The sequence below is a fragment of the Manis javanica genome, chromosome 4 (assembly GCF_040802235.1).
Source record: "Manis javanica isolate MJ-LG chromosome 4, MJ_LKY, whole genome shotgun sequence".
In the NCBI taxonomy this organism is placed as follows: Eukaryota; Metazoa; Chordata; class Mammalia; order Pholidota; family Manidae; genus Manis; species Manis javanica.
In genome coordinates, this window is record NC_133159.1 from 98,806,877 (window position 1) to 98,834,235 (window position 27,359).

At 37.1% G+C, this 27,359-nt stretch overlaps 1 protein-coding gene across 3 annotated transcripts; it reads right to left on the minus strand.

Annotated features, from left to right (window-relative positions):
- Positions 1–3,173: 3,173 nt before the first annotated feature.
- CD53 (CD53 molecule) lies at positions 3,174–27,359 on the minus strand. 3 transcript variants are annotated; one of them, XM_017643432.3, is made up of 8 exons: positions 27,217–27,359; positions 16,250–16,329; positions 15,182–15,358; positions 13,713–13,787; positions 13,093–13,188; positions 6,435–6,509; positions 5,304–5,387; positions 3,174–4,426 (listed from the first exon to the last, which is right to left on the minus strand). In XM_017643432.3, the coding sequence occupies exons 2-8, from the start codon at positions 16,310–16,312 to the stop codon at positions 4,355–4,357; spliced, it is 642 nt and encodes a 213-aa protein (XP_017498921.1). In that variant the 5' UTR covers positions 16,313–16,329; positions 27,217–27,359; the 3' UTR covers positions 3,174–4,354. The 3 variants fall into 3 exon arrangements, with proteins under 3 accessions (XP_017498921.1, XP_017498922.1, XP_073090533.1); XM_017643433.3 differs by lacking the exon at positions 27,217–27,359 and adding an exon at positions 24,449–24,518; XM_073234432.1 differs by lacking the exons at positions 3,174–4,426; positions 5,304–5,387; positions 6,435–6,509; positions 13,093–13,188; positions 27,217–27,359 and adding exons at positions 13,195–13,462; positions 24,449–26,959.

Genomic DNA, 27,359 nt, shown 5'->3' on the forward strand with positions numbered 1-27,359 from the left:
ATGACTTCTATGGCTGTTTTTAAATTTTCTTTGTTTTTACCCAGATTTACCATGATATGTCTAGGTGTGATTTTCATTTTTCCCTCATAAAAGTAATTCATTGGGCTTCTTATTTGTGGAATGTATCTTTCATCAGTTCTGGAATATTCTCAACTATTATAGCTTCAAGTATGGTGTCTGCTATGCTTGGTATCTCCTCTTTCTGGAACTACAGTTACACTTATGTTATACTCTCTCTGCCATCATTTTCTAACCTAGCTTTCATATTTTCCACTCTTTCTATGTGCTACTATATTAGTTTCTTAGAATTGCTAGAATAAATTACCACAAATTTGTTGGCTTTAAACAACATAGATTTATTTTCTTACAGTTCTGAAAGCCAGAAGTCCAAAATCAAGGTATCTTCAGTGTTGATTCCTTCTGGTGCTCTAAAGAAGACTCTGTTCTGTGTCACTCTCCTCCCTCCTGTTGGTTTTCAGTGAGCCACACCACTTCGAACTCTGCCTTTGTGTTCACATGACCTTACTTTATGTGCCTTCTCTGTATTTGCTTTTCAAATCTCCCTCTCCTTTCACTTACAAGTACACCAGACATCGAAGTTAGGTCCCGCCCTAAATCTAGGATAATTTAATCTCAGATTTATTAATTTAATCAGTCACAAAATTATTTCTGAACAAGGCCATATTCACTGGTATTGGTGGTAAAGATTTGGACATATCTTTTTGGGGGTTGCAACTCAATCTACTACACCTACATTCTGATTAACTTCTTTTTTATTAATCTGGCTTTAGTTGTACCAAATCTGCTCTTAAACATATTGCTTTCAAAATTTAATTTTTTATACTTTCATTTAAAAATTCTTAGTTTTTCTTTAGTTTTATTTCTGCACATATTTTAAAGTTGCTCTTAATTTTCTTCAATATAGAAAAACATGGCTATTTATATTTGCTGTCAAGTAACTCCAATATCTGAACTTAAGTGGGTCTATTCCTATTATTTGATGTTTCTCTTGAGTCATAGTGCCTTGTTTTCTCATCTATTTTGCAAATTTTGACTGTGGGTAGTTCAATTTCATTGAAAAATTACCTTTTGTGACTCATAGAGACCTGGTATTAATATGGGCTCCTTCAGAAAGTGTGTGCATTTTGCCTCTGCCAGAGTCTGGGATAACTTCTTGTTTGGGAAAACTATAAACTAAATTTTTAGTTTGAAATTTTGGCTCAGACACTCTAAATTTGCACTTTAGTCAATATTATATACAGATTATGGATTCAACTCTTCAGTAATGTTTCATTCTTCAACTAAGTTGCCAAGTTTCGGTCAGATCTTCATTTAACCTTTAATGAAAGTGAGTAGTCTTTCTAGATTACTCTTACACTAAGGTACAGTACTTTTGTGTTTCTGACTTAAAAGAAGAAGGATCTCTGCTTACACTTCCTGTTAGGCAGGACCCTGTCATTTGCCTCCCATTCCCCATGTGCCATGATGCCATGAAAACAGAAATCTAAGTTCACCTAGTTTGGAAAATGACATCAAATTCCTCTTATTTCTCTGGTTTCTACCATCACTAGGTCATGGGCTTGAGTATTTCTTTCCTTCCAGCTCAATAGTGCTCTTAATAAAATGTTTTAAAGCTTTGTCTAGCACTTTTGTTGTTTTTAATGGGAAGTTTAGTCTAGTAATATTGTCTACTATTTATCAGAAACAAATCCATTTTTTCTTTTTGAGTCAATGTGGATGGTTTCTATTATTTTAGAAAATAGTAACACATTTTTTTTTCAAAATGATTGCCCTACATTTAAAAAAATCATGTTGCCTCATGGACTTTAAAATCTTTACTACATCTGTGGTTATGACCCAATTTTTATTTATAATTAATTTGTACCTTTTATTTATTTTTCTAACTTGGTCAGGCCAATAATTAATAAGGACAAATCACTAGGCAATTAAAACACAATGTGATAAGGTCTACAAAGTTTCTATGAGTGTATTAGGAGGTACACACATGAGATATTTGGCAAGATTTAAATGGGGAAATGTATGTAAAGCTCTTAGCACATTGACTCATATTTGGGAATACCTCAATAGACATTAAGCTTCCTAGTATCAAGGAAACCTTTATTAGAGAAAAGAGAGCCTAGGATTTATCCAGACAAAGGGGATCAGTGGATGACTGGGAAAAAAATTTGGTTAGTACAGATACAGACAAGAGCAACTAAATAAATGTTAATATAACTAAAGCATAGAATAAAAATGTGAGAATGGTAAGAGGTGAGGCTGGAGAGCTAAGTGTAGGACATATGTCAGGCCTGGTGGACGTAATAAGGAATCTAGACTTTATTCTAAGAGAAACATAGTATTAAAGAATTTTAAGCAGGAAAGTATCTGTTTACATTTATGTTTTAGAGATATTATTTTGAGTGCTATATGGAAAATAACCTAGATGGGGCCAATTCTGGATACTAGGAGAAGAGATAGTGGCTATTAAAGAAATACAGGCAAGAAATGAAATGGGGAGAATGGATAAACTGATATTTGGTGAATGAATCCTTTGAATGTTATGACTTACCAGATACTGGGAGTGAAGGGCAGGCTAGAGTTAAGGAAAAAACTCAGGTTTCTAGGTAGGGCAACTGGATGGGTGGTATTATCACTCACTGATATGGGGAACAAAAAAGAGGAGCAGTTTAGAAGATACAATGATGTTTCATTTTGTACATGTTGAATACTCAAATGAATATCTCCTCTGGTCCTTATTCACTTCAAGAAAGTGCAAAAGGTGTAGGTTTTCCTATAGACTACCACTTAAATGACCAATTTGCCTTAAATGGAGTGGGAGATCTTACACAAAACTTCAAGAACAAAAACCAATTCTTCCCTTTCTCTGACTTCTCAACATTTGGTTCTGTATTAGATATGTTCTGATTTTATAATTTACAAAATATGGTTATCATACAGATAATTTCACTTGTCTTACAGACAACAATCCAATTTAATTTCTTCTGACTCAAAAAACATAATGTGGTTGGAAACTTCTAAAATGGTCCCCAAAGATCTCCGCTTCCTAGTATTCACACCCTTGTGTAATCTCCTCCTTTTGAGTGTGGGCTTAACTTTTTGACTCTCTTCTAAGTAATATAACATGGCAGAATTGATGTGATGGCACTTGTGAGTCGGATTATAAAAGGACTATAGTTTATTTGAGGTGCTATATTTAATGCTCTCTCTTACATGTTTTGGTACGGGGAATACCAGCTGGGATGTTGTAAGGCAGCCCTGAGGAAAGTTGTATGAAGCAAGAACTGACACCTACCAAAGCCATGTGAAAGAGCTTGGAAGTGGATCCTCTTCTAGTTGAGGCTTGAGATGACCACAGCCCTGACTGATATATTGCTTGTAGTCATGTGAGAAACCATGAACCAGAGTCACTCAGCTAAGTTGCTCCCATTTCATCACACATAAAAAATGTGAGATAATATTTGTTATCTCAGCCACTAAGTTTTGCAGTAACTTGTTATGCAGCAATAGGTAACTATTATGCCTGGCTTGCTGGCTAGGCTATAAGATTAAGTCATGGAAAGTGTATTTGAGATATAAGAATGGGAATGTAGTGATTGAAATCATAAGCTATTTTATTTATTGAAGAGTTATCTGATAGAGAAATACCACCAGAACTCTTCTGAATGTGATTTCCACCTAAACTACCAGAGACAGCAGTCCTACTGAGTTTGTCCATAGCTCTGCAAATCAAAGGCTAAGACATTTGCTTAAGTCAGGATATGAATCACTGGATAATTTCTTCTGGAAAGACAGAATGAATCAATAAGGCCCTTTAATTAGGAAATTGAAATGAAATATCACCCTTTGGAGATAATCCTCTGTAATTCCTATAGCCATGACTCCCAGTCAAAAGGAAACAATAGGGGTGACAGTGATTCAATAACTGGCCCCAAAGCTCCCTTCAGCTTGTCTTTTGCTTGACTTTGGAGAGTGGACTGGGCATGATTTAGAAACCAGAAACTTCAAGTCCCAGACACATCCTTTGATCTTGAACCAGTAGTGCCACAGGTTCCCCTGACCTCTCATGTCTGAAAAATGCTCAGGAATTACTGTCACCACCTCAAGGGACATGGATGCTTCCATGAGGGGTGAATGATTGTCTTACTGCCTGAGATGGAACATGCCTGAACAACACCCTCTTCTCTGGTTGTATGAGACAGGGACCAAAACAGGGAAGAGATGGGAAGGGAACAAAGATGCCAGTCCAGGAGGTGATCATTTAGGGCTTCACACTCTAAGTGCTTTTGGATTTCCAGAGATGAATCAAACCTCTCCAACACAAAGCTGTAGCAGGTCACAGCCCTAGAGTCTGGCTGGTTTTATCAATCTGGCAGTTCAGGGTCAGTGCAAAAGACATCCCCAATACCTGAGAAAAGAGTTAGGAAAATGTGAGGTCTTCACCAGAGAAGCTATCCCTCCTACAACCCCTGGGATCAGCTCCAGAGGAAAAAAAAGTGTCCCATCATGCTGAAGCCACCTTTTCTGCTATCACTTCCAATTCTTTCTAATTTTTCTTTTTCCAGAATGGCAGGGGCAAGATGAGTATGGGGTGATGATGGCAAAGCAGGAGATTATAAAGTGTTGGGACATCTTTTGTCCTCTGAAGCTCTGGGGCTGGTACAATCAAGTTCTGTACAAGTCAGCACTTCATGCAATGAGTCATCTGTACCCATACCCTAGAACTCCTTGGTTTCCAAGCAGAGAAAGATTTTTTTCTCTCTGAGCTTCTTAATTAAATCTTAACTAACCTGTGAAATACCCAAACACTTGGGTATAAAAATAGAGTATCACTTAATAAAAAGAACACAGTACTATCCCCAATTTACCCATGACTTGTCAAACTAAGTGGAGAAATGAGGAAAATGATGATAATTTTCATTATTAACATCTACTGAGCAAAGCTCAGCTTTGTATTATTATATTATACATAACAAGCTTTTCCAGACCAGCTAAGTGAGAACCAAAGTAGGGGTCTTTCTGGAGGTTCTTAATTTGACTGTGAAGTACTCATGTTTCTTAGGGATAAGTTTACCAAATATATGTTACAGCATATTTTCTATATGCCTTAAATTGGTAATAACATCATTTGCTACTTGACTGGGGGTGGTCATATTTATTGAGCACACACTATATACTTGGTACTGTTTTAAAACCTTAGATGATTTAACTAATTTAATCTTCACATTTAATCCAAGTACTGACTTGTACAGCACTTCACAATAATCCTGTGGTTAAGCTCTTACCTGGATCACACATACACAGATAATGATGATTCCAATATACAGGAAATTGGAGTGATACCACAGTTTTGCTTTTTCATAGCAACCCTAGAAAAAATTTCAAGTACACATGATACTACTATATTACTCAACTTCATCAAGTTTATTTGGGAAGATAATTTATATTTTCCCTTATGCCAGAAGACTTAGGCCAGGTATTATACTTTTGTTTTCTTTCTATGGACAAAAGAAACAAGCATAAAGTAGAGATATTAAGCTAGAGACTTTTCTGGAGTTACAGTGGCACCTAATATAGAGGTCCTAGTTCCTTACACACTGAGTGACAATAATTCCCAAGAGGCATATGAGCAACAGATGTCCTTATGTTCTTTGAACGTTAACTGCTGATTTGGGATTAACAAATGGGAATATAGGCTATGTAATTCTAGGATTGGTTGTATTTCTGCTTCTGTTTCAACAACCAGTAAACCTATCATGGCTTACCAAGCTCTATGGCTATTGCTGATTGGTGGGTGTCGCAGTTTTCTTCACAGACCTCAAAATTTCTGGAGATTTCTAAACACCAAGAATGAATAACATGGGGTAATAAGACCTTAGGGACTTGGTCTACTTGGAAGATGATTTTGACTTCTTCTCTGGGCCTAGTCTGGAGGTCAAAATTAAGTGGACAATTTTTTCAGCAGTTCCTTCGACTCTCCCCCAATTCCTCACTCCTTCACTTAAAATTCATTTCACTAAGGAGCTAGAAACTGCAATCTCCAAGGAAGGAGGGCAAATAAATAGTAGAAGAAGCTTTTCTACTTCAACCTTACAAACTTCACTTTCAAACATAAGGAGACCTACATTTTGCTCAAGAAAAATCTAGACATAATACTCTGCCACTACCACATAAAACTTTTCCCTTTTAATGTTCTTTCAGGGTAGCAAGATTCTTAATGGTATCTCTAGTCTAAGTGAGCTTGTTCCTTTGATATTTTTTATTTGTCTAGTTACCTAGGTTATTCCCCTAGTCTCTATTTTGTTCAAGATTCCCTTTTTCTTTCTGGGAGGAATAAGTCCTGTTTGGTTGGAGTTTCTAGGTAATTGCAAGTTTAACCAAAGAGGCAAATAACAGAAAAATTGCCAAAAAATTACCTGTGGCTCTGAAGGGCAAGATGCTGGTGGGTTATTTCCCCAATCTTTTGTGCCATTTACACCACAACATTGCAGCTAAAAAACAAACCCAAAAAAAGTGATGGTTAGAAACTCAACAGAGAGAAAATTGTGGGCCTTGGGGAAAAGACGGGCCTTGGGAAAAAACTTCAGATCTGACTCTATAGCAGAAAATCTGGAATGGGCCTGAATATCATGGCTTCATAGAAGAAAATGTTTTCAAATCTGTTATACCATTTCATTCACATAAGAATCCTTGAAGTAGAGAGGGCACGTTTAACTTATTCATATTTTACAGACCAAAAAGTAGACATACAGGGGACTTTATAATGGAGGAATCAGGCTGATTACACCTAAACCTACCAACCAGTCTTAAGATCACAAAAGTAGGGCAACCAGATATTATGTGCCTGCTTACATAATGCAATGAGAAATGTCAGCTGTTAGTCTCACCACAAATGGAACCTACATCAAATGTCCAGATTTATGACTATGGGAGATAAAGTTTCCCTGATGCTAAAATACCTTGAGGAATCAACTACATGGACCCAGAAAGTGAGGGATTCCACAGAACAAACTAATCTTTCCAAATATAAATAGTATGAACAAAGAGGTATACTATATAGATTAAAAGAGATTTAGATGTAAATGGACTGAATGCACCAATCAAAAGACACAGGGTAATAGAATGGATAAAAAGCAAGACCCATCTCTATGCTGCTTACAAGAGACTCACCTCAAACCCAAAGACCTGCACAGACTAAAAGCCAAGGGATGGAAAAAGATATTTCATGCAAACAACAGGGGGAAAAAAGCAGGTTATGCAGTAGTATCAGACAAAATAGACCTCAAAACAAAGAAAGTAACAAAAGATAAAGAAGGACATTACATAATGATAAAGGGCTCAGTCCAACAAGAGGATATAACCATTATAAATATATATGCACTCAACACAGGAGCACCAACATATGACTAAAGGAGGAAAGAGAACACAATGCACTCATTTTAGGAGACTTCAACACACCACTCACTCCAAAGGACAGATCCACCAGACAGAAAATAAGTAAGGACACAGAGGTACTCAACAGCACACTAGAACAGATGGACCTAATAGACATTTATAGAACTCTACGTTCAAAAGCCATTATTTACAATAGCCAAGAAATGGAAGCAACCTAAGTATCCATCAGTGGATGAATGGATAAAGAAGATGTGGTATATATACACAATGGAATATTATTTAGCCATAAGAAGAAAACAAATCCTGCCATATGCAACAACATGGATGGAGCTAGAGGGTATAAATAAGTCAGGTGGAGAAAGACAAACACCAGATGATTTCACTCATATGTGGAGTATAGGAACAAAGAAAGACTGAAGGAATAAAACAGCAGCAGAATCACAGAACCCAAGAATGGACTAACAGTTACCAAAGGGAAAGGGACTGGGGAGAATGGGAGGGAAGGGAGGGATAAGGGTGGGGAAAAAAGAAACAGGGTATTATGATTAGCATGTATAATGTGGGAGGGGGGCATGGGGAGGGCTGTGCAACACAGTGAAGACAAGTAGTGATTCTACAGCATCTTACTATGCTGATGGACAGTGACTGTAATGGGGTTCGTGGGGGGGACTTGGTGAAAGGGGGACCCTAGTAAACATAATGTTCTTCACATAATTGTAGAGTAATGACAACAAAATAAAAACAAACAAACAAATAAAGAGATTTAGAGAGACATATCATCCAAATGTAATATGTGGATCTTGCTTGGATCTTTACTTGAGGAAAGCAATTGAAACAAACTTTTTGAGAAATTAGGGAAATTTGATTATAGACCACCTATTAGTGATATTAAGGAAGTATTATAAAATTTTAGGTGCATTAAAAATAAGTTGTTTTACACAGAGAATGGATGGTTGGTTACTATGGTGAGAGATGGGTGAAATAGGTAAAAGATAAAGAGGTACAAACTTATATAATAATTTAGTCACAGGGCTGGAGGTATAGCATAGGAAATACAGCTAATAATATTGTAGTATCTTTGTACTGTAGTGATAGATGGTAACTATACTTATCACAGTGAGCATGTAACAATGTATATAATTGATGAATCATTAAGTGATTTATTTGAAACCAATATAATATTGTATATAAACTATATTTCAATAAAAATGATAAATAATAAAACTAAATAAAAATAAGTTATTTTACCTAAGCATTAAACAAAACACTTCTAAATAACATATAATCAAAGAATAAATATCAAGAGAGACTTTGAAATATTTTGAAGTACATGAAAATGAAAACAGCTTATAAAAATTGGGGGGATGCAACAAAGGCAGTTCTTACAGGAAAGTTTATAGCATCGAATGCAAATATTAGAAAAGAAGAAAGATCTAAAATCAACAATCTGTGTCCACCCTAAAAACTAGAAAAAGAAGAGCAAGTTCAGTGCAAAGTGAAAAGAAGAAGAAAGAAGAACAAGAACAAGAAGGGATTAAAGCAGAAATTGATGAAATGGAAAATAGGAAATCAATAGAGAAAAAAAACAACAAAACAAAAAGGTGGTTCTTTGAAAAGGTCAATAAAATTGATCAACTTCTAGCCAGACTAAGTAAGGAAAAAAAGAGACACAAATTACTAATATGAGAAATAGAAAGGAATTTGCTTAACTTGATAAAAAGAAATCCACAGAAAAACCTACAGTTAGCATCATACTTAATGCTAAGAAACTTGAAGCCTTCCCACTAAGATCAGGTGCTAGGCAAGATATCTTCCTTTAAACATCATACTGGAAGTCCTTGCTAATGCAATAAATAAAGAAAAATAAACAAATGTATACAGATTGGGGAGAAAAACATAAAACTATTTTTTCTCAAAGATGAGATGATTATAAAGAAAATCTGAAAGAACTGACAAAAAACTTCTGGAACTAATAATTGTCGGAAGTTTGCAGGACACAAGTTAACATATAGAAGTCAATTGCTTTCTTATATGCCAACAATAGTAAGTGGAATTTGGAATTAAAAAGCACCATTCCATAGGTGAAATAAGTGAAAGGGGGAAAAAATGAGTGAGAATGATATCTTGATCTGGGTAATAAAATTAATCAGCTCTACACTATGATTTGTGCATTTTACTGTATGTACCTAAAAACAAAAAGTTTTAAAAACACACTGAATTATTTATATTAGCACCCCCAAAAATGAAATACCTATGTATAAGTTTAACAAAATATGTGCAAGATCTATATGAGGAAAACTACAAAACTCTCATGAGCAAAAGCAAAGAACTAAGTAATGGAGAGATATTCCATGGTCAAGGATAGGAAGACTCAATACTGTCCAAGTGTCAGTTATTCCCCACTTGATCTATAGATTCAATGCAATCCCAATTAAAATCCCAGCAAGTTATTGTATGGTTATTAACTAACTGATTCTAAAGTTTATATGAAGAGGCCAAGGACCCAGAATAGCCAACATATTATTGCAGTTGAAGAACAAGTTAGAGGACTGCAGCTACCCAAATTCAGGACTTACCATAAGCTATAGTAATCAAGACAATATTGTATTAGTGAAAGAATAGGCCCATAGACCAATGGAACAGAATAGAGAGCCCAGAAAAGCCCCACATAAATAGTCAACTTGATTTGCAAAGGAGCAAAGGCAATACAAGAGAGAAAAGATAGTCTCTTCAACAAATGGTGCTGGAACAACTGGACATCCTCATGCAAAAAAAAAGAATCTATATAGAGACCTTATACCCACCACAAAAATTCACTCAAAATGGTTCACAGGCCTACATGTAAAACACAAAACTGTAAAACTACCAGAAGATAATATAGGAGAAAACCTAGATGACCTTGATAATGCTGATAGCTTTTAAGAAACAGTACCAAAAGCATGGATCATGAAACAAATGATAAGCTGGACTTCATTAACATTAAAAACTACTGTTCTTCAAAAGACAAATCAAAAGAATTAGAAGACAAGCCACAGACCGGTAGAAAATATTTTCAAAAGACACATCTGATAAAGGACTATTACCCCAAATATACAAAGAACTCTTACAACTTGACAATAAGAAAACAATCTGATTAGAAAACAAGCCAAAACCTTAACAGATACATCACCAAAGAAGATAGTTGGCAAATAAACATATGAAAAGATGCTCCACATCATATGTCATCAGGGAAATAAAAATTAAAACAATGAGCTACCACTAAACACCTAACAGAATGGTTAAAATCTGGAATACTGATGCTAAATGCTGGAGAGGAGGTGGAGCAACAGGAACTCTCATACACGGCTGATAAGAATGAAAAACAGTACTATGTACTGCAACTATGGCAGACAGTTTGGAAGTTTCTTACAAAGCCAAACATATTCTTACCACATGATGCAGCAGTCATGCCATTTGATACTTACCCAAAGGAATTGAAAGCTTATGCACACACAAAAAACTGCACATGGATGTTTATAGTAGTTTTGTTTATAATTACCAAAACTTTGAAGCAACCAAGATATCTTTCAATAGGTGAATGGATAAATAAACTGGTATATCCAGATAATGGAATATTAATTAGCAAAAAAAGAGCAGCTATGAAGTTATGAAAAGACAGGGAGAAATCATAAATGCATATTACTAAGTGAAAAAAGCCAACTTGAAAAAAACTACATGCTCTATGATCTCAATTACATGACATTCTTGAAAAGGCAAAACTATGGGGGCAATTTTTAAAAATTAATGGTTGCCAGGGATGTGGAAAGGAAGAGAGATGAATAGGCAGAGCACAGAGGATTTCTAGGGTAGTAAAAATACTCTGTATGACATTTATAATAATGGATACATGTCATTATACATTTGTCCAAACCCATAGAATGCACAACACCAAGAGTTAACCCTAGTGTAAACTGTAGACTTTGGGTATAATTATGTGTCAATGTAGGTCCATCCTTAGTAAAAAATGTGTCATTCTGGTGATTGATGTTAATAATGGGGAGACTATGCTTGTGTGCAAACAGATAGAGAAATCTCTGTACTTTCCTCTCAGTTCTAGTGTAAACTTAAAACTGCTCTTAAAAAATTAAGCCTTTTCACAGTCGCAGGGGGGCCATCAGGTGAGAATTTGGGGATCAACAGAGGTGAGGCTCAGAACCTCACCCCCCCTGCTTTGAGAGAAATCTTCTGCATCCGTGGATGTCTTGCTGCCCTTGTCTAGCCTGGATTAATACTTGGTCCATAGGCACACACCTGATCATCTGATCATCTACATTTGCCCTCTTACAGCACTAAACTATGTTTTCTACCTTTATCTTGCATCTACCTACCACTTCAGCATTTTATTAAAAATAAAAATAATAATAATAATAGGAGAAATGTGGGATCAACATATAAATCAAGTACAAAAATCAAACGAATATTCATATTTGACCTGATTGTTTATAGGTCATAATGCATGATCAAAACCGAAAGTTTCTGTGATGAATGCCCTTGTACTGTTCACCATGTAAGAATTTATTCACTGTGCAAGAATTCGTTCACCATGTAAGAACTTGTTTGTTATGCTTCAGAAGATTGGAGACTGACGAGAATTAGGCTTGAGATGGATTAATGATTGTACATTGAGCATTGACCCCCCTATACTGAATTTTATTGTTGTTAACAACCATTTGATCAATAAATATGAGAGATGCCCTCTCAAAAAAAAAAAAAAATTAAGCCTTTTTTAAAAAAGAAGTCACTATCCTTATATTCAGTAAGGGAAATGATATAATGCCTAGTATTTGCTTTAATACATTCTAGCAAAAAAATCATGGATTAGCTGAAATGACATTGGCAAAATGTTAACTGTCAAAGCTGGGTGACATGTACCCAGAGATTCATTTGCAGTTATTTTTATTTTTGCATATGTCTGAAAATTCTGTAATAAAAAGGCTTCAAAAACCAAACTAAAAAAAGAGAAAGAGAAAGCATATGGGATCTAGAGAGGTTACGTGAATTTTCCAAAGCCAATTAATCCTGGTCTCTGGGTTCTAATTCCTGTCCTATTATTTCTACTTCACACTAAGCAAGCATCCCAGGGCCACAGGCAGCTCCACACAGTAGTATTGTCTGACGCACAGACTATGCCAGTGCTGTGCTGGCTCCCTGACCCTTCTTTATCCACCAACACACCAAGATAAGAATAAAGAATTAATATGTATGTTTGTGGCAGGAAAGGGGCATGAGGAGTGGGCTGCTGGTGAGCTAGGCAATAAGCATGATTTGGGTACAGGAAGGAATTCAATAGAAATTTCTGGTATTATACAATCTATGTTTTCAGAAAAAGATAGGAAAATATATAAACTAATTCAGTGTGACATGTTTGAGTCTTCCTCACATCTTAATAGGGCTTAAACAATGAGCCAACTGAGTTGATGAAGGATGAAAGACAGAATGTAGACAACTGTATACCAACTGCACTGATTCCTGTGCTCTCCTGTTTGTGACAGCCAATCATTATTCTGAACCTAGGGGGTCTGGATCTTAAGATTTTGAAACTTTCAGGAAAGGAAGTCCTTTCTAACCCCCAGGTACTTGGGTTGGGAAATTAAGTCTGGGCTGAGCTGGGGAGGAGTCTATCAATACTCAAATACTCACGAATGACTGGATGGAGTCCCATGCGTCCTTGGTGCTGTTGTCTGAGTGATATCTCTTGATGCTGTCAGTCAGACTCTCAGACACATACTTATCCAACTGGGAAGGACACATTCCAGCAAAGGAGATATTGTAAAAAGCAGGTGAGTTCAAGGAACAAAGAATTTATAGAATTAAGTAGCGGTTTCCATTTGCTACTCCCTTCCAAATGGCCTCCTCAGGGCTAAGGAAGGGAGGAGAGGGAGTTTATATGTAAGAAGAAGTGCTGAGGGTGAGACGGCATTGAGGGAAGATTTGTACACAGTGGTCTCTTGTCCTTCCAGGGCTCTGGTTTTCCCAAAGGAGGAAAAAGGACAATCAAAGCATGGGCTGTCTTAGGAGAAAACACATGGAGAAAATTAAGGTGGAGGAAAACAAACCTGTTTTTACTGTACTTCCCATTCATTCTTCAAAGTACTATTCAAATGCAATCTCTTTCATGAAATGTTTTTCTCTCCCCAATTGCAGTTAATCTCTCTTTCCTCCAACATCCCCCTTCATTTCTACCTCTGTTAGAGGTCTTATTTTGTGCCAGCTTCTACCTGTCAGCAATACAACAATGAATTGTGTCCTTTATAACTTACCTTCTGTTCATACACGAAGAGCAAGATGGCCAAGGTCACCTCAGCAAGAAGGATAATCAGCAGCAGGACAAAGAACTAGCACAAAGCAGAGACATGCTAATAGCACTGATTCCAGTTCTTCCCCATTCCCACTCTACCCTGGAGCATCCAGGCATGGCTCTGCCCATGTGCAAAGCCTCCTGTTTCTGCATGCTCAGGCCTTCATAAGCCTTGTTTTGTTTGTGAGGAATATGTTTTTTTTCTACAGCTAACTCCAAGACTGTAGAGGGCAGATCAACTGCCTTCTGACATTGCACTCTCTTTCCCATTGTGCCTATTGAGCTCCACATATATAATGTATATACAATAGCATTTATTGAATCAATGAAGCAATTTTGGCATCAGCCTATTAAAAGAGTTGAGCAAAAGATGAGTAAGCAAAATCATGTGTCTTCTGAGTTTGATGCCTGGTCCTTTCTGCAAAATCAGGGTAATTTGATGGTGGAGGTTGGGAAAGGCCTTATATAGATGGGGAGAAGAGGATCTCTTATCAAGGCCCTAACTCAATCTATCTCCAAGTGTAGACGCTTACTCCATTTATCTAATCATATACAACAGAAAATCATTTATTCCCTCTCCTTCACCTTCTTATCCCAACATTAATTTTGACTGCTTAAAACATTTTCTCCATGCCTGTTATCTCCCATTTTTTGCCATTAATCCAAGAATGACCTGAGAACAAGGTTTTCTTATTCTATGTCTTGGATTTAGTTTAAGTGTTGAGGCATAAGGGAAAGATTACCAAATGAATTAGGTGAGAGGAACCTATACTTATGGAGAGAGTGGCACTGTTATACAAAGCTCTGTGCTAGGTACACTAGATAAATGAGGAGCTCTTCTTTCATAGAGCTTACAGGCAAAACCTAAGCCTACAGGTGCTTCTCAGGACAGTAAATTGACAGGGAACAACTGAAAAGTTCTAGCATCTTTTAGGGTAGACTTCAGTGGCTGAAGCCTAGACCCTCACTTAAGATGGGTCACTCACAGTAGGGTGTATCTTTTGCAAATATGAAATAGGGAAGCATCTTCTCACATTTAGGAGGACCCCAGAACACAAAAGAATCTAGAGGTGATTTCCATCAGTTAATGACTCTGAATCAGATCATGAAAATACACACTATTGTGAGGAGAATGTAGGCATACAGATGACACTTGATTTCAACCAGACATGAAATAAAAGGTATGGTGGGAAATATAATGACAAGTGTCATTAGTAATGGTATAAAATGGATGCCAAGGAGGATAGCAATGCCCTCTACCACCTATCCTTGGAAACCCAGTCAGAAACAAAATTTTGTTGGTCTACACAGACTTGGCTGACCTGGAGTGCCAATCCTATGTCCCTATGATTTTCCTGTGCCCTTAGGTTAGCTGCCAAGAAACACCTTGCCTGGAGCCTAAGGACATCACATCTGCTGTGAGGGACTCACCGACATAAGCAGGCACTTGTTCTCCTTGATGGAGCCCATGCAGCCCAGGAAGGCAAGCACCATGATAATGGATCCCACGATGACGAGCACATTGCCCAATGTGAGGGAGGGGAGCACCCTGAAGTTGTTGTGGACCAGGAGGTAAATTCCAAAGCCCAAAATGCAGCAGCCACAGAACTGTAAAGAAGAATCCCACCACATTCTGAGGTAAAACATGGTTCTTGAATGTCTCTTCTAGTCTCACTCAACTTGAAATCCCAATTACCTTTCTCCACTGGCACTGTCATGACACCCATTAACAACCTGTTTACCTAGCTTTCCTCATGCACCTAGAAAAAAAGTGATGCCCACTTCCTGCTGTAATGTCCCACTCACACTTGATCCTACCATGTCAGACATCAGGGGAAACTCACACCTGTGAGTAACACAGCATCTTCATGCTTCAGATCCCCTACCCATAGTTCCCTCAACTGCTTACATGTGGTCTTCCCTCTGAAAACTACAGCCATATAGAAGGGATGCCCTGGTTGAGAAGTTCATCTTGGTAGGCAGAAAACTAGTGAAGCTACAACTCAAGAACTTCTTATGGATATATAAGCACCAACCCATTTATATATGAAATTTAATTGTTGAATTTGACAGTGAAATGTCCCCAGGAAAAGTGACTTCCTTTTTAATCAGCTATTTTTCCAAGGGGCCCAGTCTGGGGGTGTGGGGGTGGGGAGGAAAGGGAAGAGGAAGTGAGAAAAAAAGAGGCATTCAACACACAGAATGCAGAACATTAGATTTCTCACCCATAGATGTCAGCAGTGAGCAGTAGTAGCTTAAAGTCTCCAGAATTAGAAAAAGCATCCCCATAAATAGCTACACTGGTACCTTTCACTTTTACAGGCTTATGCTATGGCTGGTTGGTAAAAGTGGAGGAAATAATTACTTCCTTGTTCTTAGGCTGGGCATGCTACCCATGACCCAGGCATGCATGGGTGGTATGTCATTCTAGGCTCCTCAGTAGAGAGAAAGTAGCTAGGAAGAGGTGAGCTCAGCCAAGGTCAGAAGAGACACACTTACCCAGAAGAGCAAGTTGAAGAAAAACAGAACATACTTCAGCAATTTCAAGCTACTCATGCTCATGCAGGGATATTCTTGCCCTAAAAAGTAGAAGGAAAAACAGAGGAAGTAAGTTACCTGGCTTTGCAAGGTGGCACCAGAGGTCAGAGGGCACAAATATTTAGGGCTTAAGAATCTCTTGCATCATCTTGGGTGACAGAACATTCTACCCAATGACAACAGAATATACACTCTTTTCAAGAGTACATAAAACATTTACCAAATAGAACATTCTGGGACATAAACCAAAATTCAGTAAGTTTAAAAGGAAAGAAATGAGAAACCAACCATAGAAATATCTCTAGAAAATCCCCAGTATTTGAAATCTAACATATTTCTAAATAGTCCATGGATCAAAAAAGATCAAAAATGAAATTAGAATTTTGAACAACCCTTCCCCTCCACCCCATCAAAACCAACATGTCAAAAATTTTGGGTGTAACAAAAGCTGTACTTAAAGGAAATTTTATGGCATAAAACGTGTACATTAGAAGGGAGAATGGCCTCAAATCAATGAGCTCAGCTTTCATATTGAGAAATAAGAAAAGAAGAGCAAATTAAACCCATAATAGAAGGAAGAAAATAATGACTATAAGTGGTGAAATCAATTAAATAGAAATCAGAAAAATAATCAAGAAAATCAATGAAACCAGAAGCTGGTTCTTTTAAAAGATTGATACAGCTGATAAACTTTACCCAGATAATTTTAAAAAAAGAAAGAAAGAAAGTATCAACATTAAGAATGCGGTAATGACACTAGATCTACAGAAAGCAAAATGATAAGTGAATATTATCTAGAACTTTTACCAATAAATTTGACAGCTTAGATGAAGTGAGATAAATTCCTTGAAGGATACAAAGTACCAAGGCTCACTCAATAGGAAATAATCTGAATAGTTCTATATCAAATAATAAATTGATTTGTAGTTTAAAAAGCTTCCTATAAAACTCTTCAATCATAAAAATGAACGGGCTGAATGGATAAAAAATATAAGATCCTACCATATGCCGCCTGGAAGACTCCAGCTATAAGGACACACACAGACTGGAAGTGAAGGGATGGAAAAACATTTCATTCAAATGGAAAACAAAAGAAAGCAGGAGTAACTGTCCTTATAGCAAACAAAATAGCTTTTAAGTCAAGCACTGGTCCTAAGAGACAAAGGTCATTATATAATGACAAAGGGGTCAATCTAATAGGAGGCTATAACATTTGTAAATATTTATTGCCTAATATAGGAACATTTAAAGCTTATATTTATGAACCTGAAGGGAGAAATAGAATTACAGTTATAGTAAGGAACTTTAACACCCACTTTCAATGATGGATACATCCTCCAGACAGAAAATCAGTAAGAAAACTTTGGTCTTAAACTACACAGTAGAACAGATGAACTTAACAGACACTCACAGAACATTCTAGCAAAAGCAACACAATACACATTCAAGCTCACCTGGACATTCTCCAGGATAGGTCATTTGTTAGGTCATAAAACAAATCTTAATAAATTTAAGATGATTGAAATCATATCAAGTACATTTTCTGACCACAATGGTATGAAACTATGAAACAATTATAAGAAGAGAACTGAACTCACATATGTGAAGATTTAAAAATATGATCCTGAACAACAAATGGGCTTGAGAAAAAATTTAAAAAGAAATAAAAAATAACTTGAATAAATGAAAATGTAAATACATTTGAAAAATTATGAGCTAAAGCAGAAGCAGTTCTAAGAGAAAAGTTCACAGTGATAAATGCCAACATTAAGAAAAAAAGGTCTCGAATAAACAACCCAATTTTGCAGCTTAAGAAACTAGAAAAGAACAAACCAAACTCAAAGTGAATAGCAGGAAGGAAATAACAAAGGTCAGAGTTGAAATAAACAAAATAGAGAATAAAAAGATAAAACCAAGAGCTGGTTTTTTGAGAAAATAAAACACAAACCCTTAGTTAGACTTAACAGGAAAGAAATTGAGAGGATTCAAAATAAAATTGTAAATGAAAAAGAAATAAAAGGCATCCAAACTGGAAAGGAGGAAGTAAAACTGCTTCTATTTGCAGATGACATGATGTTATATATAAGAAACCCTAAACGTTATTCCAAAAAACTGTTAGAACTAAAAAATGAATTCAGCAAAATTGCAGGATGTAAAATCAACATGCAATAATCAGTTCCATCTCCATACACTAATAATGAACTATCAGAAAGAGAAGTTAAGAAAACAACCCTATTTACAATTACTTCAAAAAGAATAATATACATAGGAATAAGTTTAACCAAGGAGGTGAGAGATCTAGACACTGAAAATGAAAAGAGATTAGTGAAAGAAATGGAAGACACAAATAAATGGGAAGATATTCCATGCTTTTGGGCTGGAAGAATTAATATTGCTAAAATGTCCATACCACCCAAAGTCATCTACAGATTAATGCAAACAAATTTCAGTGTTTTTCACAGATATAGAAAAAACAATCCTAAAATTTGTGTAGAACCACAGAAGAACCCAAATATCCAAAGGAATTTAGAGCAAGAAAAACAAAATGGGAGGAATCATACTTCCTGAATTCAAAGTCGATTGCAAAACTATAGAAATCAAAACAGTATGATTTGGGTATGAAAACAGACACATTGATCAACAAAGGTTTGTATCCAGAGCACAAAAAGAACCCTCAAAGTCAATGGTAAGAAAATCAACAACTCCGTTTAAAAATGGGCAAAATATCTGAACACATATTCACTAAAGTGAATGTACATGGATGTCAAATAAGTTCATGAAAAAGTACCCTACTTCATTAATCATTAGGGAAATGTTAATTAAAACCACAATGAGAAAACACTGTTCACTTCCTAGAATAGTTAAAATTTAAAAAACAAAAGCACAACTGACCATACTGAAGGTTGATGAGGATGTGGTAGAACTGGAACTTTCATATACCGTTGGTGAGAATGTAGAAAGGTACATCCAGTTTGAAAAACAATTTGCCAGTTTTGTAAAATATTAAACATGACATCATATGATCCAGACATTCTACTCCAAGGTATTTACCCAAGAGAAATGAACACACATGTCCATACAAAGACTTGTACAGGAATACTCATTGCAGATTAATTTGTAGTAGCCAAATACTGGAAACAACCCCAAGGTCTATCAACAGGTGAATGGATAAATAAATTGTGATATAGCTGTATACTATTCAGGAAGAGCATATTGATGGTATACTACTCAGGAATAAAAAGGAATAAACTATTGATACATGCTACAGCCTAGATGAATCTCAAAATATTTATGAAGAGATTAAAAAAGCAAGATTAAAAAGAGAGTACATAGTGTATGATTCCAGCTGTATAAAATTTTAGGAAATGAAAATTAATCTATAGCAACAGAAGCAGATCAATGATTGCCTAGGCACAGGGGTAGAGAACAGTGGGGGGAATGTGCATAGAGGGGGACTAATGAAGGGCAGGAGAAAGGGATTACAAAAGACCATGAATAACCTTTTGGGAATTATGAATATGTTTGTGATCTTGATGGTAGTGATGGTTTTATTCATGTATACATGTCAAAAGGCCTCTCCTAATTTGCTTCAAACTGATGGCAACATTCCCTGCCTTATACTTTCAAAATAGCAAGCAACATTGTGACTGCTTTCTTACCTTTGCTCATGTGGTTCTTTGCTGGAATTTGCCCCTTTCATTCCCTCTGACTCCTAAATTTGGTTAACTACTAATCATCCTGAGACAGTTCCAGTGTGACTTTTCCAGGAAAACTCTAATTGTGTTCAGTTGTTCATATCCCATTCCCATAACCCACAAGGAGTGCCTTTAATGCCTGTGCATCTCTGCTATTATGCTAACCAAATTGTTTTATAATTATCTCTTCCCTCACTAGAACATGAGCTCCTTGAGGGTAGCAGCTAGTTTATTCATCTTTGAATTCTCGAGGTTATATATATTATATATTATATACATGAAATAAGATTGTTGAATGAACAAATGATTGGACTTTTACTCATTAACTCTAAATAATCTGGTTTAGTGGACTTGTTATAGTAGGTAGATAGCCAGACATGAGCAGCAAGGGAGTTGGGGAGTTTGGCTGGTGTTTACATTAGGCTAGATGCTGTTTACTTTCTATACATTCCATGTAAACTATTCTCAAGAGGTGTGGGGAGTCAGAATATAGATAATAGACCCACCAAAACTGGCTGGTTCCAACACGGAGGAGAATTTGACCCTGATCTCACCTCAAAATACATTGTATGCTCATTAGCATACTAAAAATCACACCCCTTTGTGCCATGACAGTTCTGAAGCAGACAGTCTAAGGACAAAAATAGGGTATCTCCCTATAAGACCACCCAACCCACACCCCACTGGGTTGCTCGCCTCTGGAGCACACTCGTACTCATTCCTTGAGTGTGTACTTTTGCCTTATTGAACTACCCTTTGCTTGGACCTGCTCAGCCTGCTCATGAATTCTTTCTCATTCAGAGTCAAGAACTCTCTCCCAGGTTGAGGTCTCACCTACTACACAGGGCGATCTCTCCAGACTGGATTTTCTGACAACCGAATGAGCATGATGCTGTAGCACAAGGAGCCTTAGGCTTGAGATTTATTCTGCCAATAAATAAACTAATCTTTTGGACATGAGCAAATAACTTAAACAGGAAGCGATGGGCCAGGTGCCTCCCATCCTCACAACATCCTGGGACCCTGGGAAAGATGCTTCAGGCTCTTGCAATCTAATTGTTCACAGAGCACCAACTAACCAGGTGTCCACTAACCTGAAGCTATCCCCACTGATTCCTTCCTTCACAGACAGGAAGAAGAACCTTTTCTGTTCCTTTTCTTATTTTCCACTATTCCAACTGTCATGAAACTGAAGAAGAAAAGCTGCCTATTTGTTGAACAATGTCACTACTTTTACCACAAGTAATAGTGGTCCCTATTTTCATAAAACCCAGAGAGAAGGCCTCTCCATTTCCCCTTTCCCTTCTTCATTATGACTGGCCAGTCACTGAGCACGGACCCCTTCCAACCCACTGTCTGGAAGAACTGACACCACTCCATAAAGCTGGGCCTCCCAGCCCCATGACTCATGGCTTTGTGAAGAAAGTCCTGACGTCAGCTTCCAGGAAACCTCCGTGACTGAACTGGTTAGCTCAGCCACCTCCCACAGCCTGACATCGAGGACGAGATGAAGTTCACCCTTGAACATTCTCCAAGCAGAGTTTGGGCTGGTGAACAGTCTTGTGGTCTTCTGGTTCAATTCCTTTCTTTGACCCATACTGGCAGTGCTACCTAATTAATCTTGAATTTAATCGAGCTTCATAGTGGTTAGGGTTGGACAGAAGCTTCAAGAAAATATCAGTTCTTGATTTCCAGCCCTATCTGGTCCAATCTTAGAGACTAATCTGGAGCTTCAGCAAGACAGGTTTGATGTTATACAGACTATCTTATTTATGAGATGTTAATCAGGGTTCCTGAAACAAAAATGAATAAACAAAACTATAAGGAGTGAAAAGAATCCATGGTCAAATAACTTTGGAAGCAAGTGGGATTAAATAAAATAAAAGATAAAATAATTGGCAGTGTTTTTAGTGAATAACTTTGGAGGAACTTGTTACATGCTAATATACATTACAGGTCTCTAAGAGAAGAGTCTACTTATATAACTACAAACCTATTCTCATACTGAAGATTACTTATTAACAGATCAGAGAATAAAGTACTTGGAACCCAGTTTGAAAAACACTGGCAATGGAATCAGACAGGTCTACTGGCAGTGCAACATATCAGAAACGTGACCTCTCTTGTTTCAGTTCCAGTTTTGTGCCTTACATTTCCCAACTCAACTCTCTCCCTGCAATGTAATGAGCCTCCAGAAGGAATCCTTGCATCTTCCACAGTTTGAACTCCTGTGAGCAGTGACTGAGGAGGGATGGCACATGCATGTGTCTCTTTGAGGGAGTAATAAGCAATTGTAAGGGGAGAGGCAATACTGAACCAAACCAAAACCAAACCAAACCATCACTGTGGTAATCTATCATTGTGCATTAGTGTGTTCTCATCTCTCCATTGCTTCATCAAAGGAATGTGTCTGTCATCTTACTCATCCCAGAAACTGCGGCCTGGTGAAAAGTTTTTCCTTTGAGGCTGCTCTCAGGGAAGAGGAACTGGTGACTTATAGAAGAAAGACAGAAGGAAGAAGCAGAGAGGAGACAAAAAATGAGGAAAAACAAACCCAGATGATCTTGGAGGCATATTTCCTTCCTTTAGGGAGCCGACAATATAATTCCCCCGACAGAAAAATCACAGCTGCTACTAACAACCAAGCTGAGATGGGACCTTGATAACAAGGCCAATATCCATATCAGGAACAGTTTCAGAAAACAGCTGTTACAGAGTCAGTAGACTAGAGAATCTCTTTCCTTACCCTAAAATTATGTTGCATTTTGCTGTGGAGTATCCCTATTCTAGAGACCTGCCCATGGTGTGTACAGGTAAGCTCTGCCCAGCGTGAGCAAAGATTTCTGCAGGGTAACGAATGCCACTTCTTTGGTATTTCTATGAAAAGTTTGAATAACCTAAATCTAGTCATGAGGAAATGTCAGACAAACCCAAATAGAGATATTCTAGAAAAAAACTTCCTTGTGCTCTTCAAGAATATCAATGCCATGAAAGACAAAGAAAGACTCAGCATCTGTTCCACACACAGGGAGACTCAAGAGACATGTTAAAAGCAATGCATTATCAGAGATTTCCTTTTGCTATAAAAAAAATAACGGAGCAATTGGTGGAATCTGAATAAAACCTTTTGATTGTTAATAGTATTGCATTATGTTAATTCCTGAATTTGATCATTGTAAAGTGGTTATGTAAGAGAATGATTTTGTTTTTGGAAAAGCACTTAGTAGGAAAAGATGTCATGCCAGAAGTTACTTTCAAATAAGAAAGCCAGGGAAGGATAAAGGAATTGTGGTAAAATGTTAATATTTAGGAAATCTGGGTGAAGCAGGTCCAGAAATTCTTGATAATATTTTTGTGACTTCTCTGTAAGTCTGAATTGTCAAAATAAAAAAAGAGAGAGAGAAAGTTGAATATGAGTAAATTATCTAAAGGATTCTGATCTCAAAATCATTACAACTTAAGTCCTTGATGGTATGATATTGAGAGTCTACAATAGCTACTTTTAGAAAAACAAACCATGGGATAATTCTTTAAGGCCTCTATTTGGTCCTGATACAGAGTAAATATTAAGACATAAGTTTATATGAATTATCTGAATAAATTTTAAAAGATGTGAGGTATCAAAATCATTTCTCATCCCATTCTTCAATCCAGGTCTCCTGAAATATAAAATACCAAACAAAAGTTTGACATATTAAATATATATTAAGTATTTGATATGCTGGCATATTGATTTTAGATTGACTAAATTTATAATCAAGCTGTATTTTTATGTTTGCTTATGTTAAAATGCACTAGAAATTTCTTTGTGTAAACAAAGAACATAGTCTAATGATGCCTATTTAATAAGAAGTCTGTAAGAAAAGGGATTGTAATGTAGTATGGAGGAAAGAGCATCCACAGACAATCAAGAATTACCAGCTAAGGAATTTTATGACTTTGGACAAGTCACCTTACCTAAAAAATAAGCAGATTGAAATATTATAATTGTAGCTAACATTTATTGGGCTCTTACTATGAGTTGGACACCTTATTTGAACCTAAACAATTTCTAAATTCCTTTTAAGTAGCAATATTCTAGCACTTTCATATAGTGCTCTTATTTTAAATGATTATAAAAATGTATCCTTGTGACATCTTTTCTTTTACAACAATTCCTGGCCATAGCTTTGATTCATTGATGCTATTGCTTGGATAGGAACTCTACTGTGTGCTGGTGAAATGGGAAATGAATGCATAGAAAACTTGTCTCAATACCCCAGCCCAGAGATCCATGGCTTCCACTTTGAGTGCCCACCCACTGGCCTTGAAAATGCATTATCCTCCTCTTTATCAAAGCCTACTTTCAGACAGCCTTCCCGAACTCCAGCTGCAATTTCCTCCTCCTCCGCCCCAGCAGCCCCAGGAGGCCTGCTCCGCACAGCAATCTAATTTCTCTGTGTTACTTTGCGTAAGTGCTCTCTACCTGCAATGGCAGCTGGGTCCTGCAGCTCCCTGAGGGCAGGTGCCCAGTCTCTAGGTCCGTGGTGATCTGCACACACTGGATGCTCACTCAGTACAGGAAGTGCTATGGGCTGACTCATATTGGAACATAAACCAAACCACTGTAACTAAATCAACATAGCATTTCCTGGAACAAAGCTGACAGAAAGAGAGTGGCTGTAGTTTTGCAAAAAGCTCCACCCTTCTCTCTAATCTAGGAGAAACTCTAGATTGAGGGGAAAGAAATAGGCTTCTTCACCCTCATTTCAAGCCGTATTTCATAATTTCTGTCATGAGGACTTCTCAGGCATGGCCCTGTCCAGGGCTAAGCTTAGGACTCAGATGTTTTGTTGATCTCGTCTTTTACTTTCAGGTGCTGGAATTCCAAAACCAAGTAGGAGAAAAGATTATCACTTTCTGTGGTCCAGCAACCATGGCTTGTTCTATTAGAGTCTCAATTGCTTACTGTCATTTCTAACAGTAAGGATAGAATGCCTAGGGGTTTATACTTCTTTGAGTTTGCTTATACTGTGCCCTGCCTGGAATGCCATTACCTCCAGTCCTCATAGAAAACTCCATCTTTGAAATCAACCTAAGCAGGGATTACTAGCTAAGTAATTTTATGACTTTGGACAAGTCACCTTACCTGAAAAATAAGAAGATTGAAATGTTATAATAATATCTAATATTTAGTAGGCTCTCACTATGAATTGGACATTCTACTTCAGCCCAAATAATCTCTAAATTCTCTTTAAGTAGCAACATTCTAACATGGAGTGTAGGGCTCCAAGGGAGTCCTTGGCACACTCCTCAGCAACTCCTACATTTGTGCTAATTCTCCCTCCATTATAGAAAAGATTACCTTGAATTGTATTTGTGTATTGCTGTGTCTGTCCCCTACACTAGACTCTAGAAATGCTTTGACATTAAGAACCACAGCAATTATCCTTGTGTCTCCAGCACTGTGGCACAATTCCTAGATGCTGATATATGGTAGGGTGGGAGTGAATCAGAGGAACAGGCCTCAGGTCTAGTCTGAAGCCCTCTGGGTAGTTAGAGGTCAACCTGATGACATAAAGTAAAGACCAAGAAAATTTGACCTTTCCAATTTGTGCTTCTCATTAATTGCCAAAGGTGGTTTTGCTTAAGAGGTAGTAACTGTGATGGAATGGGCTTTGAATCATTACCCATGGGTGTAAAGGTGTCCAATCCTTTCATTTAAAGCTAAATACTCTTAACTGGCCCACACAGGAAACATCACAGGAAGTCATGTTTCAGCTCAGTCTCTACTCCAGTTCAACCACAATTACAAAACTTCAGATTCTCATGGAGATTGAGAAAGCAAAACTTTGTTTAGCAGCAGCTAAGATTCTGCTTTTGCTCAATTCTCTTCTAAAGCACTTGCATACACATCTGATATCTCTTATCTGCCTGGGAGTTCCTTAAGAGCAGTACTATTTGTTAGACAAATATCTTCTTTCTACCCTGCCACTCTCCCTCCTCACCAGCATCTCCAAAGCACAGTGCCTGGCCCCAGGAAGCACTTAATGCCTGTTTGTTAAATGAATTCATTAAAAAGTTTGTCTTTATTTTTAAATTCATGGCTAAATAGCCCAACAGGTGTCTTGGTAATCTAGAGTTCTCAGTGGCATCCCCACCCCTTGTTGTTAAGTAGGGGTATGTGGTCTTAAGGGGAATTTTCTCTCCCCTCCAGGGCACAATCAGTTGAGACTTTTGCAGGTTTTGGAAGGAAAAAGCTCTGAGTTTTCTGTGGTGAGCTGACCTCCAGTAACTACTATGGTGATCACAGAATGCAAGGATCAAAGATTTGCTATAACTTTCAGAGTCCATGAGCCCTCAATTATTAGTTATGGGCAATGAATTAGAAATCAACAATATCAAGTTTTGTTGGTTGGTACATGTCATTATATTTATCAGTATTTATGATTTGTAGACTAAAGATAAGTTTTTTTGGGAGGAACCCTGGGGATCCCTGCCCTTTGAAACCAATCAATCTAAGCACCTCTTAGAGTTTTCACTTTTCAAAATACATGTAGTGGACATGTTCTGGGTTCCTGGCTAAACTGGGTGTTGTCATTTGTAGCTGTTATTCTACTTAATGGCTCTGAGGAACCACAGCGGGAGTAACTAACTTGACTTTTGAAAATTTCTTAAGTGAAGAATTGCATGTCCTAGCTGTCTTTCTAAATGGTTCCAGCTGTTGGTTTTCTCCTTACTTTAAAAGCGTAAGACCCATCTTCTGAAGACCAGAGCATTTATGAAATCTCCCCAGCTTCATCTCATACAGAAGATTTTAGGTAAAAGAAATTACTACACACAGAAATTTAAGTTCTAAAGCAATTTAAGCACATGAATGCCCTGACCCAAAGAGATAACAGATAATAAGAACCTATTAATTAAAAGTCCTTCTGGCCTGATTGTGTTTGAGGGTTACTATGATCTGACTGATCTTTTTACTTTCTCCGCACTAACCATTTGTGAAATTAAAGTTGCAGGAAATTTTAGGGTTACTAGAGAGCATATATATCTATATCTATATCTATATCTATATCTATATCTATATCTATATCTATATCTATATCTATATCTATATCTCTCTATCTATCTATCTATCTATATATATATATATATATATATATATGGAGACCCCTAAGAAGATACCCAATCCCACATAATGTGTATGGTTCAGGTCTTTGCTCTCAAACTCAATTAAAATGTCACCAATCTTACCTTTTGTAGGCACTTTCCCCAAATGCTTTGGGCAGGACTGGTGATTATCCCTGAGGTGGCTGCAACAGGGCTGGTAATAAGGATGTCCGGGGTTATTTGTGTAAAAGGAGAAGTGAAGGGAGAATAAATATGATCACACTGTA